Raw genomic sequence first — 20,432 nt, forward strand, 5'->3', positions numbered from 1 at the left:
TTGTGAATATCTGATAATATTATGAAATATCTTAATATTCTGTTTCAAGACACTGTCATGTAATAGAAAGTATTAGATTGATTACAGAGCATCTGACAGAGAAACACTTCTCTTACAACATTCATTTCTAATTTCAACATCAAGATTCTAGAAGCAGGTGATCAATCTTGAGAGAATTGAATAAAGATTAGTATGTTTAAGAAGATATTGACTTTCAAACTCTTACAGACTCTTATAAATGTAGACAAAGACCAGACTTATGAAGGCTTCTGCACACAGCTTCAGACATTGAATGATCATCTTATCAAGCTTAAGAGTATACAGAACAGTGACAGAAGATGTTATATCTCAGTCACTTATACACCTGCACTGAAGAACAATGATGCAGAGATCATGAACTGAATAGATTCAAATGTCTATGCATAAGCAAGAGTTTTCACTGTTCAAACAGGCTTCTAAGTCCCTGAAATCACTTCTGAAGAAGTCACTGATCAATGTCAATGTGAAGTGTGTATTAACTGTAACTGATCAGAACACATTGCTTTCAACTATCAATTAATCTATGTGTCTTCATACTTAAGAGAAAGATCAGTGCCTTCTTGTTCAAAGAATAAATCAGTGCCTGTTCACATCAATCACATTACATTAGAGAAAGATTCAGAAGATAACTATGAGAATATCTCAATGAAACAGGGAAAAGATTAGCTTCTGTTCAAATTCACAAACAGAAGCTTGAAGAGATTGAATGACAACAATTTGAAGAGAAGATGACAATGAATGCAATTCTTATATCTACTGTGATTGATAACATGTATAATATGAAAGTCATGATAGACAGCAGTCTATACTACTATACAATGATTAAATCTTCAGTTGTGAGATATTATAACCTTCAGTAGATTCTCTTATTAAAACCTCAACTTCTTACAGAATTTGATGATTCAAAAGATATTTACATCTGTTACATAATGAAACTAAATATAGATATCAGAGAACATCAGTGTGAAGACATCTATATATATGAAGTTGATAATCTTGATTATAATCTTATATTAGAACTTATCTGACTATCTGAACAAGGCATCTTATTGAATACTTAAAACAGAAGTTTAATATTCTCTAACAAAGATAGAGTTCATGAGAATGACACTCACAAGACTATAAATCTGACACAGATCTCTATCAACATCTATAAAATGCTCAGAAAAAGAAGTCACTGAAAGAATCACTGATAACAGAATTATATATCAATCTATTTCATCAGTCTGACTGATATTAAAAAGACTCTAGAAAAGTTATTCTATATTATAATAACAGATTCTCATATAAAACTTTCTCAATAATATCATGAATATCTAGATGTCTTCTGATATGATAATAATACTACAAATCTACCTCTCTTATGAGATTCAGAAGTGAATCACAGTATTAAGTTGAAAAAGAAGAACAGTAAGAACTCTGAATTACTATAAGATTCTCTTTATAACATGTTCTGAGATGAACTTCTTCTTCTTTGAAAGACACTTAATAATCTATTAAATAAAGAATTCATACATATTAGTAACTCTTTCACTGCAGCCTCTATTCTCTTTGCAAAGAAACCAGGTGAAGAACTCCAGTTCTGCATGAATTATTGAGAATTGAATAGATTAATAAAGAAGAACTGTTATTCTTTATCTCTTATTAATGAAACTCTAGCTTGCATTGAATAAGCTCAATGATTTATAAAGTGAGATGTCATTACTAAGTTTTATAAAATCTGCATCACTGAAGAAGATGAGTGACTTACAGCATTCTGAACATAATATGATCTCTTTGAATAAGTAGTCACACTCTTTGAACTGGTCAACACTCTCAGTACATTTCAGAAGTATATTAACTGAGCACTTCAAGATTTTCTTGATGAATTCACATCTATATATCTTGATAACATTCTCATCTTCACTGATGAATTCAGAAAAGAATATCAAGAATATGTGTGAAAGATATTATAACAGCTATAAGAAGCAGAACTACTAATAGATATTAATAAGTGTGATTTTAAAGTCAAGAGTATCAAGTATCTGAGTTTTATTATAGAAGCTAGTAAGAGAATTCAAATGAATTCTGAGAAAGTCTCTATTATTCTTAAATGAGAAGCTTCATATACTGTGAAAAATATATAAAGCTTTATTGAATTTACTAACTTCTATCAGCAATTTATATAAAACTTCTCAGATATTATAAGATCACTTACAGATCTCACTAAGAAAGACTCAGTATTTCAATGATCAGCAGATACTGAAGCTGCATTTATACAGATGAAGAAGATGTTTATTAATATCTCTCTACTGATAATATTTAATTCTAATCATAAGATAGTTGTTAAGGCTGATTTCTCTGACTATATAACAGAAGAAGTGATACTATAATATAATAATAAAGATGTTCTACAATTATATATCTTCATGTTTAAGAAACTGAGTCTCACTGAATGCAATTATGAGATCTATGATAAGAAACTTCTCACAATTATACACTGTTTAGAAGAATAAGACTCTGAACTCTGAAGTATCTTCAAATTTGAGATAGTCACAGATCATAAGAATCTCAAATACTTCATAACTACTTATAAACTTATTAAATAACAGATATGATAATCTGAGTTTCTAAGCTGCTTTCATTTTATAATACACTACTGTTCTGACAGTCAGAACTCAATAATAGATACTCTCTTATAATAAGAGTAAGATATGTTATCTGATGTAACAGATACTCACTGAATAAACTGAGAGTACTGACTCTTAAATCTGAAGATACTAGTTAATCAAGATGAAACAGCTCACAGTACTATACATACTTCTCTGATTAGAACTGATATTAATATCTTCACTTCTTCTACACTGAATGAACTGTGATATACAGCAGCTTAGACTGATAAACTTCTTTAGACTCTTATTAAAGCAGTATATCAAGAAGCACTCTGATTTTCTCCAGAACTACATATAAGAATCGCCAGCGTGGCCCAGTTGATAAGACTGGTAACCAAGGCCGCACACATTAGAGGTGCGTGGGTTCGAATCCCACTGCTGGCACCTGCCACTTCTTACCCATGAAAGCCCTCATGTAATAGAGGCTGAGCCTAATTAGTAAGGCTTGGTACGGGGTAGAACTTCCTACTGCAAGCTAAGTCACTAGTTAAGTGAGATTCTGTGAACACTCATCAGGGCCAGTATAAGATGTCAATGTCTCACTATTCTACTATGCACCTGTCAAGGTTCTAATGATATAGAGTCAAGCCTAATGTAGTAGTTATATACTACTTAAGTGAGTCCCTAACTAGGGCTGTCATCAGAGCCTAGCTCCTCTTCAAATACAGAGAATGATTTTGAAAATCACTTAACTAGCAGGCCTAGATGTGTATCTAGGCTCTAGACAGGGCACTCTGATAGGCTAGAGCCTGCAAGCTCACTGTCAAGCCCTAATACTGACAGAGAGGACTGCAGTCATTAAGCCTATAATTAGTCCCTAACACAGAGTGAGGCCATGACAGCTGATTGATAGGCTTATGAGCATCTAATGAGGCCGAGATCAGCAACCGGAAGCTTGGTGTGTACATTACCAAGTGGGCGGTGACAGCCACTAACTAACACCCCTGGAAATTAGTGGCTGGCCCGAGAGGATGGACACGGTGGTCGGTTAATTATAGAGGGTTAAATATAATTAGCTTAAGATGCATCCTGCGGGTGACTAGCACCCGTAGTCTCTGAAGTAAGAGTAGCAGGTTTGAAAATGAGAGTTCATGAATACAAAGACTCAAAAATGAATCTCAAAGCTCAAACACAGTGTTCAAACTGTCAAAGATATGAACACTTTGCAATCTCCTGTTTCAGGGACTCAAAATGTGCATTCTATGTCAGAGATCATAAAACTAGTGAGTATAAATGTGAAACATGCTTAAAAAGAGATGAAATATGTTAATATACTCTGCTTAAATACTCTAATTATAAAGAAAAACATGCATCTAGCTCAAAAGAATGTATGTTTACTTCAAGAACTCAAAAGAACTGAAGAAAAGATGAAGCTCAAAGCAAATTTAGAACTGAAGAGAATAGTCAAGCTAGTAAACTCATAACTGTAAACTTAAAAAGAAGAAACTCTCAATTATTTAAATCTTCAAACTTCAATTCTTCAGCTAAATGTAAATAGAATTTGAATTCTCAAACTTCTGTTAAGATTAGAGAATTGAGAAATGACTCTGATAATAAACTAGATATAATATAAGCAGTTGAGATTTCTACTTTTCAGAATAGTTATAATCTACTATCTAATGATAGTGATTAGATTCTACTCTACTCTCTTTTAGTATAAATATACAATAAAAATAATAAAAAAAGTTTAAAAACTCTTCAAAAATCATATTTATTCAAAATAATATGAATAGAAACTCAAGTTGTATTTATTCTTATCTTCAAATTATATTTGAATAAAAAGTTAATTTTATACTTCTTCAGAAGCTGAATTTTGATGCTGAGTAAAAATATGTTATTTCTCATTCAAGCTACTACTACTTTATATCTTAAAAGTCTGAGATAAAGTCAAGAGTAGTAATCTATGAAAGAAAGAGATCAAGATATCAATTTAATCTAAGATTTAATATTATGTCTGACTCTGATATTCTGATGAGTGATATTATAGATAAAGAGAATGAGTTTGATACTATACAGCTTATAAATATTTATAATAAAAAGTTATTAAAGAAAAATAATAACATCTGAATAATTAATAGAGAGTTTCTGAACATAACTTTATCAAGAAACTTTATAATTGTAGGAGATTTCAATGCACATTATCTCTGATAGAATTCAGAATATAAAAGAGCAGTAAGAGCTGATAATCTGATTGAATAAATCTTTAAATATTCAATAGATTTAGTTAACAAGTCTGATCAACAAACATTCTTTAGAAAAGATATGAAACAGAAATCTATTATAGATCTAATCTTCATATCATAAAATCTAATGAAAAAAAGACTTGTAAACTGATTTATTGATTCAAATAAGACATCAGAATCAAATCATGAGATTATTCAATTTGATATTGAACTGAGTGAGGAATAAATGAGTGAAAACTCTCTTCTCTCTAATCAGTTTAACTTTGAAAAGGCTGACTGAAAGACAGTTGAAGAAAGCATAAAACTGTTAAAATCTGAAAGACAGAGTAAGCTATATTGAAATCCTGATCAAGATATCTCAAATGAAATGCTTGAGAATAGAGTGAAGCTCATTACATCTATTATTCTAGCAAGTGTTAAAGACAATATTTCAAAGAGAAAGTCTTCTGAGTATTCAAAACCTTGATGAAATGAGAATATCACTGTGGCGGGCTGCGCCCGATCAATCATATAGACTATTCCATTACACTCCATAGATTCTTCCATTCCCGATCGCCGATCCGCGGCCGCTACGAACGCGCGTAGTGTATGCTCCGATTCTCAGCCATTCCTGATCACCGATCCTCAGCCGCTACAGACGCGTGCATATTCTTCCACCTCGAAGCTCCACCATGTACACCACCACATACACATATAAATATTCATCTCAATTGCTAATTCTCACACTTTCTCTTTCTTTCCTTCTTTAATGTTTTTATCTTTGTTATATAAGATCTATCAATATTATACCAATCTATTCAGTATAGGCCTCTTACACTATAAAAATATTCATTATCTTCTCATCAGAAATGATTATTTATCAAGAGATATTCAAATGTATAACAATGCATAAGAAATAGAGAAACAGTCAAACAGTTAAGCAGACACTGAGTTCTCAGATAGAAGCTTGCTCATCAGTTACTCTGACCTCATAACAAGATCTTACAAAGAGAATAAGATCTTATAAGAGAATATCAGTGAAAGACCTGAGAGTTCTGACACTCAGATTTATGAGAATATAATTACACTTCTTCAGATTTCACAGATATTATACATTCAATAATCAATATAATCATATCTAATGATAATATGAAATTCTTGAACACGAGTATAGATATGATATCACAGTGACTTTAAGCAATATTGAAATTACAACAACAATAAATAGCTAATATACATACAACTCAACAACTTCAATACAAAGAGATTCAATAATTAATTCATATGATTTCAATATCTACAGAATCAGATACAAAAGCACTGAAAGAATGCTTAGATACTTCTGTATATTTCAATACTTCTGATCTCACTCTCTACTCATCATGAAGAATGAAAATGCTTATGAAACTAAGTATAGATGAAGATTTTATCAGTTCATTAATTAATCAAGATTGATATATTAATAAACAATTGAAGAATTATGTGAAACAGAAGTTTCATTCATGAATAAAAGCATGTGAATCAGTGTTATAAATATCTGATAATATTATTAAATATCTTGATATTCTGTTCTGAGACACTGTTATATAACAGAAAGCATTAGATTGATTACAGAGTACTTAACAGAGAAATACTTCTCTTACAACATTCATTTCTGACTTCAACATCAAGATTCTAGAAGTAGATAATCAATCTTGAAAGAATCAAATGAAGACTAGCATGCTTAAAAAGACATTAACTTTTGAACTCTTACAGACTCTTGTAAGCATAGATGAAGATCAGACTTATGAAGACTTCTGCACACAGCTCTGAACAATGAATAACTGTCTTATCAAGCTCAAGAATATACAGAACAGTGATAGAAGATATTACACCTCAGTAACTTATACACCTGCATCAAGGAATAACAATGATGCAGATGTCATAGATTGAATAGACTTAAATGTCTACACACAAGCAAGAGTCTCCGCTATTCAGACAGGCTTTCAAGTCCCTGAAATCACTCTTAAAGAAGTCACTGATTGACATCAATGTGAAGTATACATCAACTGTAACTGATCAGAACACATTGCTTTCAACTGCTGATCAATCTATGTGTCTTCATACTCAAGAGAAAGATCAGTACCTGTTCATGTCAATCACATTATAGTGAAGAAAGATTCAGAAGATAACTACAAGAATATCTCAGTGAAACAGAGAAAAGATTAACTTCTGTTCAAATTTGTAAACAGAAGCTTGAAGAGATTGAATAACAATAATTTGAAGAGAAGATAACAATGAATGTGATTCTTGTATCTACTGTGATTGATAACATGTATAATATGAAAGCTATGATAGACAGCAGTCTATGTTACTATGCAATGATAAAATCTTCAGTTGTAAGATGTTATAATCTTCAGCATATTCTTCTATTAAAACCCTGACTTCTCACAGGATTTGATGATTCAAAGGACATTTGTACTCATTACATGATGAAGCTGATCATAGATGTGAGAGAACATCAGTGTGAAGATATCTATGTATATGAAGTTGATAATCTTGATTATAATCTTATATTAGAACTTGCCTGACTATCTGAACAAGGCATCTTATTAAATACTTGAAATAGAAGCTTAATATTTCTTAACAATAATAGAGTTCATGAAGATGACATTCACAAGATCATGAATCTGACACAGATCTCTGTCAACACATATGAAATACTCTGAAAAAGAAGTCATCATCAAAATTATTAACAGAGTCACTGATAAGTTCACTGATAGCAGAACTATGTATCAATCTATTTCATCAGTCTGACTGATATTAAAAAGACTCTAGAAAAGTTATTCTGTATTATAATAACAGATTCTTATATAAAACTCTCTCAATAATATCATGAATATCTAGATATCTTTTAACAAGATAATATTATGAATATATCTCTCTTACAAGATTCTGAAGTGAATCACAGTATTAAGTTAGAGAAAAAGAATGATAAGAACTCTGAACTGTCATGAGACCCTCTTTATAATATGTTCTAAGATGAACTTCTTCTTCTTTAAAAGACACTCAATAATCTATTGAATAAAGAATTCATACATATTAGTAACTCTTTCACTGCAGCTCTCATTCTCTTTGCAAAGAAACTAGATAAAGAACTTTAATTCTGTGTGAACTACTGAGATCTGAACAGATTGACAAAGAAAGATTAATATTCTTTATCTCTTATCAATGAAACTCTAGCACAGATCAGACAAGCTCAATGATTTATAAAACTGGATATCATCATCACATTTCATAAAATTCATATTACTGAAGAAGATAAATAGCTTATAGTATTCTGAACATGTTATAATCTCTTTGAATAAATAGTCACACTCTTTGAACTAGCTAACATCTTCAATATATTTCAGAAGTATATCAACTGAATACTCTGAGATTTTCTTAATAAGTTTGTATCTGCTTATCTGAATAACATTCTCATCTTCACTGATGAATTCAGAAAAGAATATCAAGAATATATGTGAAAGATATTACAAAAGCTATGAGAAGCAGAACTACTAATAGATATTGATAAGTGTGATTTTAAAGTCAAGAGTATTAAGTATCTGAGTTTTATTATAGAAGCTAGTAAGAGAATTCAAATGAATTCTGAGAAAGTCTCTATCATTCTTGAATGAGAAGCTTCATATACTGTGAAAGATATATAAAGCTTCATTGAATTTACTAACTTCTATCAGCAATTTATATGAAACTTCTCAGATATCATAAGATCACTTACAGATCTTACTAAGAAAGACTCAGTATTTCAATGATCAGCAGACACTGAAGCTGCATTTATACAGATAAAGAAGATGTTTATTAATATCTCTCTACTAATAATATTTAATTCTGATTATAAGATAGTTATTGAAGCTGATTTCTCTGACTATATAACAGAAGAAGTGATATTATAATATAATAATAAAGATGTTCTATAATTATATGTCTTCATATCTAAGAAACTGAGTCTCACTGAATGCAATTATAAGATCTATGATAAGAAACTTCTTATAATTATACACTATTTAGAAGAATGAGACTCTGAACTCTGAAGTGTCTCTGAATTTGAGATAGTCACAGATTATAAGAATCTCAAATACTTCATAACTATCTATAAACTTACTGAATAATAGATGTAATAATCTGAGTTTCTAAGCTACTTTCATTTTACAATACACTATCATTCTGGCAGTCAGAACTCAATAACAGATGCTCTCTCATGACAAGAGTAAGATATATTATTCAATATAACAGATACTCACTGAATGAACTGAGAGCATCAGCTTTTAAATCTGAAGATACTAGTTAATCAAGATAAAACAGCTTATAATATCATATATACTTCTCTGATTAGAACTGACATTGATATCTTCATTTTCTCTACACTGAATGAACTGTGATATACAGCAGTTCAGACTGATGAACTTCTTCAGACTCTCATTAAAGTAGTATATTAAGAAGTACTCTGATTCTTCTCAGAACTATATATAAGAACTAATATCTCAGAATATTTAATCAATGATAATAACATTCTATGATTCTATAAATAATGCTGAGTCTCTCACTCTGAATTCTTACACACTCAGATAATGCAAGAGATGTATAATTTATATATAATCAGTTATTCAGACTGTGAATAACTGTATAAAATAGTCTTCTGAGAATTCTACTGATCTGAGATATTAAACAGTATCAGATGCTTTGTCTGAAACTGCAATCACTGTTCTTCTATTATCTTATGAAAGAACTGTAGAAAAGATCTACTGAAATCACTTAATATTTCTGATATAATCTGATAAGATGTAGTAATTAACTTCACTATTAATCTATCTGAGAGCAAGAGTTGTAGAAACATTCTGATTATCATTGACTGACTAAGTAAGAGTGTAATATTAGAATCTTATAATAAGATGAATACTGAACAAGTCACTGAAGTCTTCTTACAGAGTTCATTCTATCAGATATATAAGTTGCTGAGATTAATAGTATTAGATTAAGATCATTAATTCATGAGTACTCTCTGAACAAGAATCTGTTAAGTTCTCAAGATTATATATTATCTGTTAACTATCTATCACTCTGAGATCAATGATGCATCAGAACAGACAATTCAGACTGTAAAGAATTATTTTCATAAGTTCTGTAATCACTTATAAGATGATTGATATAATCTTCTTCTACATACAGAGATCACTATTAACAGTTGAGATGCTATTTTAACAGATATAAGCTCATTCTTTCTTACATACAGATACTATATGAAAGTGTTAAATCTTCTAGAGATTACACAGTTCACACTGAATCTCTGCAGTTCAATTCAGATTGCTGATAATATAGTAATGAAGCTCTGAGATACTTATAACTAAGTAGAAGTCTTCATGACAATTATGAAACAAGATTAAGAAGATTAAATCAATATCTGATAAGATCTCACAGAGTAGTATAAGATAGAAGATCTTGTATAATTGAATCTCAAGAACATACAAATCACACATTCATCTCATATACTAGACTACTGTCATGTCAGGTATAAAGTGATAGAAGTTCTAGATAGTCATAACTATTATCTTGATACATCATCAGAGATTTATAATATATTTCATACAAGCTTGCTTCACTGTACTATCACTGATTCATTCTCTTCTCAGCTGACTTCTGACTGACAACTGCCAGACATCATAGAAGAAGATAATGAGCTTGAGTGAGAGATTGAAGATATTCTTAATAAGAGATTCTGCAGCTGTAGCTGATAATATCTTATGAAATGAGTCAGCTATAATCAACTGATCTGAACTTCAAGTTCTGTATTATCTGAAACAGTGATTCTTGACTAATGAGAACTGCTTCTGAAAAGAGGGGACTAATGTGACAGGCTGTGCCTGATCAATTATATAGACTATTTCATTACACTTCATAGATTCTTTCATTCTCAATTGCTGATTCATGGTCACTATGAACGCGCGTAGTATACACTTCAATTCTCAGCCATTCCTGATCACTGATCCTCAGCCGCTACAGACGCGCGCATATTCTTCCGCCTCGAAGCTCCACCATGTACGCCACCACATACATGTATAAATATCTATCTCAATCACTAATTCTCGCACTTTCTCTTTCTTTCCTCCTTTAACATTTTTATCTTTGTTATATAAGACCTATCAATATTATACTGATCTATTCGGCGTAGGCCTCTTACAATCACATCTAAAAGAAAACAATTGACTACTGCTAGAAAAGATTGAAAGAATGATATAATTTCTGATAAAGAGTTCAAAGCTGTCAGAAATGAATATTTTTCAGATATTAAAAGAGCTAAAACAGACTGCTGGAATAAGTTTCTTGAAGAAGCATAAGAAAAGAAAGTTTTTAAAGCTTTTAACTATACTAAAACAAGAAGTGTAGCAAAACTTTCAACCTTAGAATATGAGTTTCAGAATGAATTATATACAGCAAACTCTTTTGAGAAAAAATGTCAAGCTTTTATAAGAACTCTCTTTCAAAACTCATCAGATTCAGATTCAGAGAAAGAGAATATATCACTTCTTAACTATATTGATGAAAATGACTGAGAATGGCCTGATCTTACTTAAGATGAATTAGAGTCAGCTATCTTCTCAAGTTCAGTTAAAACTGCTGCAGGGCCTGATTCAATTAATCACTTGATTATTCAAAATACATACTCCTACTTAAAGAATGAATATTTTAAGCTCTTTTTCAATCTCTTAAAAAATAAATATCATTCTGAATGCTGAAGAGAAGTCACTGAAGTAATTCTTATAAAATCTAATAGAAAAACTTCAATTCTCAAGTCATATAGAGTAATATCTCTATTGAACTGTCTAGAAAAGATTTTAGAAAAGATAATAGCTACTCAACTATCTTTTATAAGCTCTATCAGTAATTCTCTGTTATTCAGTGAACAAATGAGAGATAGAAAACAGTGTTCTGTAATTAACACTGTTCTCTCAGTTATTCATAATATTCAGATAGCAAAGTATGAAGATCTGATCTTAACTGTAGTTTTTATTGATATAAAAGAAGCATTTGATTATATTTCAAAGTCAAAGTTAATTCAGACTTTGAAGATGTTAAAACTGTCACTTTTTCTAATAAAATGAATTCACTGTTTTATATCTAACAGAATTATACAACTTTTCTTTGATGAAATGAAATAAGACAAGACTGAGATAAAAATAGAAGTACTGTAAGAATCTTCAATCTCACTCATTTTATTTATAATATACACTGTATATCTATTCAAAAATAGAAATATGAGAATAGTGTGATCTCTGAGTTATATGAATGATATTGATCTAGTCTACAGCTTAAAAACTATCACAGAGAATTTGAAAGTGATTAAAGAAGCTGCAAAGAAAATCTTTATTAGAGCAGATATCAATTAAATTCAATTTAATATGAATAAAACTGAGTTAATTCATTTCTTTTCTAGATTCAATAAGAAAGAACTATCTCTAACTCTTTTAAATAGAGAGATTAAATCCAGTGTTAATATCAAATAATTAGAAGTATGATTAAACTTCAAGTTGAATTTTAAATATCACATTCAACAAAGAACTGTCAAGGCAGAAAGACTATTGAATAACATAATCAGACTATCAAATATAGAGAGAGATCTATTCTTCCAGACTATGAGATAGTTATATATAGCCTGTATTATCTCAGTAGCTGATTATGAAGTTTAAGTTTGATGAAATAATCAAGAGAATTTCACTGAACTCTTTCAAAGTCTGTAAAACAGAGCTTTGAGAAGAATTCTGAGAGCATTTAAATCATCTTCTATTAAAGTAATGAAAATTGAAGCTTCAATTTCTTCTTCTGCTATTAGATTTGAAAAGGCCTGTATGAACTATGCTCTGAGAGTTATAAAGATGAGCTCAAATCATATAATCAGAGAAAGAGTCTCTTCTTCATTTCTATCAATTAACTCTGGAAATGAACTGGATTGAAATAGATTTCTTGATTGAAATGAAAATAATTCTTTAAAGAAAATGTCTTCTCAACTGTACAGACTATGCTCTCTGATTAAAAATCAATTTTCTTCTTTAAATATTGAAAAAGTTGATCATGAGAAGATATCTCTCTGAAGAGAAAAGCTTGAATCTCTTATAGACTTAGAAATAAGTGAACTATCTAAGAAGAAAGAATATGAACAGCATTTGAAGAGAATTTCTACAATCAATATAAAAGACTCTATTCTGATTTATTCAGATGACTCAAAAAATGAGAATTTGAATAGATTAGATGCAGACATTGCTTATACTGAAGATAATATCAATTTTATCTCAGATTTCTGAAATTTAGACTGTGAATCTGAAGTCTTTGATGCTGAACTATTTACAATAGTGAAAGCTTTCAAACTCATTGAAATAAAATCTTATAAAAGAGGAAATAGTTTAAAAGAGACATGAATATTCTCTGATAGTCAAGCTGCTTTAAAAAGACTTAGAAATAGTCAGATTCATAATAGTCAAATGAATCTTGAACTGATTTTAAACTCTGTTTTGAAAATTCAAAAGAGAAGAACATCAAAGCTGATAATTCATTTACACTGAGTTCCTGCTCATATGAATATTCATGACAATGAATTGACTGATTCAGCTGTAAAAAAGAGTGCAGAATTAAGCAGATCTATTCAAAAAATTATGTCCTGGTCTTTTATAAAGAGAAAAATAAAAGAATCTTGTTTAGATAAGTAGAATGAAAGCTGACAGAAACAAAAGAAGAGTATACATTATTCAAGATTTAAAACAAAACCCAAGTGAAAATCTTGTTTAATTAAATGTAAAAAGAAAATATTCTCATCTATAATACAGCTGAAACTAGGACATGGCTATTTCAAATCTTATATACAAAGATTTGATGATAGATTTGACTCAATAGAATGCTCATTCTGCAATACAAATGAGAATTCTGAGTATATTATAATGCACTGTGCATTATACAATAGTCTCAGAGCCAGATTGAAAGAGAAGTATGATTTAAATCAATTAAATATGAGATTCTTATTCTCAACTGAGACAGGAATTAAATACTTAATAGACTTTCTATCAGAAACTCAAGCAGCTACAAGAAAATGACTAAATTCAGAAATATCTGAATATGAAGAGGAGGAAATCAATCAGATATAGTCTGTTAAAACAGCTATATACTATCTTTTAATAATTTGTTTTATTACAGTCTCTCTTTACTTTATCTTTTTCTTTCAATTCCTTTTCATCTATCTATTTAATGTGTCTATCTTTAAGACTGTGTTCTCTTTTCCTTTGTCATGAAATTGTCAAATGATTTCAAAGTATCAGAGGATGTTAAAACACTGCAATTTGTAAACAGTTTTTGTATTCTGAGCTGGAATTTTCTGATTTTGCATATCTGAAATTGATGAATGTATAATAGTTAACTTTACAGATATAGGAAAAACTCTGAGAACTAAAAGTTCTCAGGTAGATGTCATAGTCTCTGACTGCATACATCTATAATTGAAGAATAATACTAATAATACATATAAGAATCAATATCTTAGAATATTCAATTAATAATAATAACACTCTATGATTCTATGAATGATGCTGAATCTCTCACTCTGAATTCTTATACACTTGAATAATGCAAGAGATACATGATTAATGTATAACTGATTATTCAGGCTGTGAATAACTGTATAGAATGATCTTCTGAGAATTCTACTGATCTTAGATATTAAACAGTATTAGACATTTCATTCAAAACTACAATTACTATTCTTCTATTATCTCATAAAAGAACTGTAGAAAAGATCTACTGAAATCACTTAATATCTCTGATAGAATCTGATAAGATGTAGTAATTAACTTCACTATTAATCTATCTGAGAGTAAGAATTGTAGAAACATTCTGATCATCATTGATTAACTAAGTAAGAATATAATATTGAAATCTTATAATAAGATGAACACTGAACAAGTCACTGAAGTCTTCTTACAGAGTTCATTCTATCAGATGTATAAATTACTGAGATCAATAGTATTAAATCAGAGCTGTCAATTCATGAGTACTCTCTGAACAAGAATCTGTTAAGTTCTCAAGATTACATGCTGTCTGTCAACTGTCTATCATTCTGAGACTGATAGTGCATCAGAACAGATAATTCAGACTGTAAAGAATTATCTTTACAAGTTCTATAACTATCTATAAGATAATTGACATGACCTGCTTCTATATGCAGAGATCACTATTAATGAATAAAATACTGTTTCAATACATGTAAGTCTGTTCTTTCTTATACACAGTTATCATATGAAAGTGTTGAATCTTCTAGAGACTACACAGTTCACACTGAATCTCTGCAGTCTGATTCAGATTGCTGATAATATAGTAATGAAGCTCTGAGATATCTGTAATTGAGTAGAGATCTTCATAACAACTGCAAAACAAGATCAAGAGAATTAAATCAATGTTTATCAAGATCTCACTGAATAATATAAGATAGAAGACCTGATATGATTGAATCTTAAGAATATATAAATCATATATTCATCTCATACACTAGATTACTGCCATGTCAGATATAAAGTGATAGAAGTTCTAGATAGTTACAACTACTGTCTTGACACATCATCAGAAATTCATGATATATTTCATACAAGCTTACTCTGCTATACTATCACTGATTCATTCTCTTCTCAGCTGACTTCTGACTGATAGTCACCAGATATCATAGAAGAAGATAATGAGCTTAAGTAAGAGATTAAGAATATTCTCAATGAGAGACTCTGTAACTGCAGCTGATAATATCTTATAAAATGAGTTAACTATGATTAACTGATCTGAACTCTGACTTCTGTGTTATCTGAAACAGCAGCTCTTGACTGATGAGAACTGCTTCTGAAAGAGAGAAGTTAATGTGATGAGCTGTGTCTAATCAATTATATAGACTATTTCATTACACTTCATAGATTCTTTCATTTCTGATCACTGATTCTCAGCTGCTACAAATGCATGTAATATACACTCTGATTCTCAGTCATTTCTGATCACTGATTCTCAGCCACTACAAACGCGTGTATATTCTTCCACCCTGAAGCTTCACCACGTACATCATCACATACACATATAAATATTCGTCTCAATCACTGATTCTCACACTTTCTCTTTCTTTCCTTCTTTAACATTTTTATCTTTATTAAATAAGACCTATCAATATAATACTGATCTATTCGGTGTGAACTTCTTACATCAATTTTCTTCTTCAGATCTTTCACTTCAATCAAAAGTATATTTAAGAAGTTAAATATACATTTCTTTAATAGTAAAAGTAAATCTTGAGATGAGATATAATCATTCTTTAATAAACTTCTAGTAGTAGAGAATATCTCAAGCTTAGTAACAGTACTTGTATATTTCTCAGTAAGTGAACACTCAAAGATAGACTCTAAAATTCATCATAGCTGATGAACTCATGTATTTGACAGACAGACTTAATTAAATATAAGATAGATATTCTTTATTAAATTTTTATAGCATTTCATCTTCAGCTTATAGCTATCATTGAGATATTTCATATCTAGATTAATTACTTTGAAGAAGTCAGGTTTTTCAGATCAGTTGACAAGACTCATAATTATAATTACTTAATACAGAGAAGGAATTTTAGCAGATTAAAGTATTTAAAAATAATGAAGTATCTCAGTGACATAATTATATTAATCAGTATTAAGAAAGAAGATAATCAGAGATGAAATAAAGTACTTAAGAAGTTCAATATTATCATACTTAACAGCATAGTATATTCAAATGAATAATTCATATTCTTAGAGAAGATAATATATAATACAGAATTCAATATCTTGAGTAAGCTCAGAGATTTAAGAGTCAATTTCATTTCAGATATTAAGAGTAAATGCTTTAATATATACATCTTTAATAAGCTGAAGATACTGTGAAGAACTAAGCTATTATATAATAGAATTAATATCTTCTAAGCACTTAAAATTACTAACTGAATAATCTCAATATTGTATAATAGTATAAAATAGAGCAAGACTTTAAGATATAAAGCTCTGAGAAATCACTGACTTAAGAAGATAATATTTCAGATTGACAGCAGTTATAGAATTTCAGTTTCAATAAGTGAGATTGAACTGAATACAGTGATAAGCCTTCTCAGAGACTTCAGCTTTAAAATGAGTACAGACAATGATAAAGAGTAGATTTATTTAAATATAAAATCATTCAGAAATAGAATAAAGTTAGTTACATTATTTAAAGATATCTGTAGATTTTGACTGCTCTATCTTGAGTAATTAAATGAGTTTTATAGTTAAAGTATCTTCATACACTGAAAAGAGATAAGTTGAAAATGCTGTATAATCTCTTAATAAATTAAGAAAATTATTAAATATCTTTTTATGAACTCTTATAGTTTCTACAATAGTGTTCTTATTTTTAAAAATAGCACTCAACTGCTGAAAATGCATTCTATGCACAGAAAGTGTATTAATAACAGACATTTAAAATAATAAATCATTTATAGTACTGAAAACACTTTTAACTTTAATATTATAAATCTTTCAAACAGTATCTGAAATAAGACATGATATTATTTACTTTCAAAGCTCATTATCATTGTCTATTATATCAGATACATCAATAATTTCTTACAGTGTTAGCAGTTTTATGAAATTATACATAATCTGAGTTAGATTAGTTTCTAAAATATCAGAAGAAATAATCACAGCAGCAGTAGTCACAGCAGTTATGAAATTATTATACTTAATTATCTTATTTTATACAGTCTTCTTGAAGTTCATATTATCATAGACTATAATAGCTCAAGAATCTTTGACAAGCTGCTGAAGTTTAATTTAATAGTAAGAATTAGTTAAGTAATTAACTCAGAAGTTGATAGAAGTTTAAAGAATATATCAGAAAATAACAGATATTATCAGAAATTACTAAAAGTTTGAGATATTAGATAGAAATATTAATAAGTTAAGAATATTAAGTTATATTTTCTCTTATTTAGTAATTTTCATTATTAATCTATTTCTTATTACATAGCTATGACAGAGTTCAAAGTCAGAAATGATTTCTATTACTCATTATTTTACTTCTGAGTTATAAAAATATACAGAGAGAATAGAGCTGAAGAAGTTTGAGTTTTTCAAGAAATAAGAGTAATATATAATACTTATAATAATAAATAGTTATTTGATAGCTGTTATTTCATCTGAGTCTCATTCATAGCTCTTTTAATTAACACATTTATTTTTTAAAACAGAAGTAAGTAGATTAAATCAGATTGATATATTAGTCTGAATAATCTCAAAAGCAGTCTGAAAGTCAATAATATTCAGATCAGAATCATGATTGAATTTTATAAAGAAGAAAGTATTAATAAGATATTTCAGCTTCTATTTAAGTAAGACAGTATAATATTGATTATCATTAAATATTTCTGCTTTGAAAAGTGCTGAATATAGTATATTTCACTACTTTGTAGAAGTACTGTATCATTAATGAGTTAAGATATCAGAACTCTGAATTTAAGTCTCTATAAAGATCTTTATTTCTCAACTATTTTACTGTAATATTCTGATAATACAAGATAATTTCAATCATCTTTTCTGTCAGTTATAAGATATTATAGACAGATACTGTAAGTCACAGCAGTTCAATTATAAACAAGCTTGTAAGATATCAGTATCAGTATCAGTAATCTCAAATTCTAAAGAAGTATTAATAGATTTAAACTCTGTTAAGTCACTGTCTAATATATTATATTCATTATCTACATTGTTAAGAGACTGTAGTAATTGTTAGACTGGCTGCTGAGATCATGAATTTCACATTTAATCTCATTTAATCTGGTCTCATACATTTCTTGACATGAATTCCGCTGGGACTAGTCATTAAAAAAACATGTAAAGTGACTATATATCAGATCTTAAAATGAAATCATGACTTGAAAAAAATGAGAAAGTGATCTTATTTAATCTCATTTAGTCTCATTCTTAGCATAAAGTTACTATTTTTAGACATTTTAAGGTTTTTTTTAGACTATTTTTAATTTTTTAAAAAGTAATGCTTTTTGATAATGCTCAAATGAGATTTAAAGTCATTTAAAGCAATAAAAATAATTTAAATTAAGAAGTGAAAATCATGATCTCATTTGAAAAATGTGACAAGAGTAGACAGTAAGTCTCACTGAGACAGTATGAGACTACTATCTAATGTTAAAACCATGTAATGAGATCAGTTAAATTGATAATAAGACTATTAAAAAATCTAGTTCTAATCTCAGACACGGTCACACAATCAGTCTAGTAATTATAGAGAGAATTTATCTTTAAGTGATAAAGAATATTGACTGAAGTATGTCTGACATTGAGTGTCTTAAGATTTAAAAGACACACTGTCTTTTATCAATAATTAATATAATAAGAAGAGATAATGAGTTGTAAAATAGCAGAGATAATAGTAGAATGACTGAGAATTTAAAAAATATCAGTTTGATAATGATTAGACAGATATTTAGAATAGATATATAATTCTGAAGTCAATTAAATATTTTATATAAGTGAAGTTGATTTTTCATATATAATGAAACTGTTTCTTCTCAGACTCTCTATGAGATATTAGGTTGCAAGCACATATGAAGTCTCTTATTGATCCAGAAGTTAGCAGGACTTGGCAGAAGTCTAAAGGAGTTTAGTTGGTCGCGCTAATCCGAAAATATCGAGAAGAGAGGCTGAGCATGCTGAGATAAGCTCCGGAGCTTCACATCAAAATGTTCCAGAAGTCCATATGGCAGTACACAGGGTCACTGTCGCCGTCCACTTTCGAATAAACACTTCAACTTTGCCTTCTAGAAGAGTGAAGTTCCAGCAATACTAATATTTTTGTGTGTGCCAACATACCTCCATCTGCTAAAAATGGCAGCATCCCATCTAGCCGGGTTGGAAAGCTTGGCAATAACGCACACCTACGGAGTACTCTGTACATCAACGGTGACAACCCCGACGTCGCCGTGATGCTCATTCGCGATCTGTTTGGCTGGACCTTCCCAAACTTGCGCATATTAGTCGACTACTATGCGCGCGAGGCCAATGTAACTGTATAGTATACCTACCCGACTTCTTCGGGGGGGTTATATTGTCATTCGAGAACATCACTGCTGGCAGGTTTGACTTACTCAACCTCCCGAACCTCATGAAACAAAACGGTCGCGATATACGTGAACCCGAAATCTTCGAGTGCGCCAGGGCCCTGCGTCACACATATGAGAAGGTTGGCGCCATAGGCTTCTGCTAGGGGGTGGGCCTTTTTCAGACTGGGGGCGAAGGAATACCAACCACCCCTTGTCGACTGTATCTCGATAGGGCATCCAACGTTTCTGACCAAACAGGGCATCGACGAGGTGGTGGTTCCCGTGCAGATTCTGGCTCCCGAAACTGATCACCTGTATCCACCCGAACTCAAAACGTATGCACAGTACGTTTGAGACGATCCAGAAACTGGGCTTGGCAAGCCCTTAGATTATCGGCATTTCCCAGGCGTGGAG

The 20,432-nt window shown here is 30.1% G+C and overlaps 1 protein-coding gene and 1 pseudogene across 2 annotated transcripts; one reads left to right on the forward strand and one right to left on the reverse strand.

Moving 5' to 3' along the window:
• Positions 1-2,993: 2,993 nt before the first annotated feature.
• On the forward strand, positions 2,994-3,074 carry BDBG_16805 (annotated as a pseudogene). Its single transcript has one exon. The product of its transcript is annotated as a tRNA-OTHER (tRNA).
• A 16,579-nt stretch (positions 3,075-19,653) lies between these two features.
• Positions 19,654-20,329, reverse strand: BDBG_03375 (uncharacterized protein; the record flags this gene model as incomplete). The annotated part of the gene is made up of 3 exons (XM_031721225.1): positions 20,064-20,329; positions 19,789-19,916; positions 19,654-19,736 (listed from the first exon to the last, which is right to left on the reverse strand). Exons 1-3 carry the CDS (start codon positions 20,279-20,281, stop codon positions 19,654-19,656), a joined length of 429 nt encoding a protein of 142 aa, XP_031577701.1. The 5' UTR covers positions 20,282-20,329.
• Between the last annotated feature and the right edge of the window lie 103 nt (positions 20,330-20,432).

The sequence above is a fragment of the Blastomyces gilchristii genome (assembly GCF_000003855.2).
Source record: "Blastomyces gilchristii SLH14081 genomic scaffold supercont1.5, whole genome shotgun sequence".
Classification (NCBI taxonomy): Eukaryota; Fungi; Ascomycota; class Eurotiomycetes; order Onygenales; family Ajellomycetaceae; genus Blastomyces; species Blastomyces gilchristii.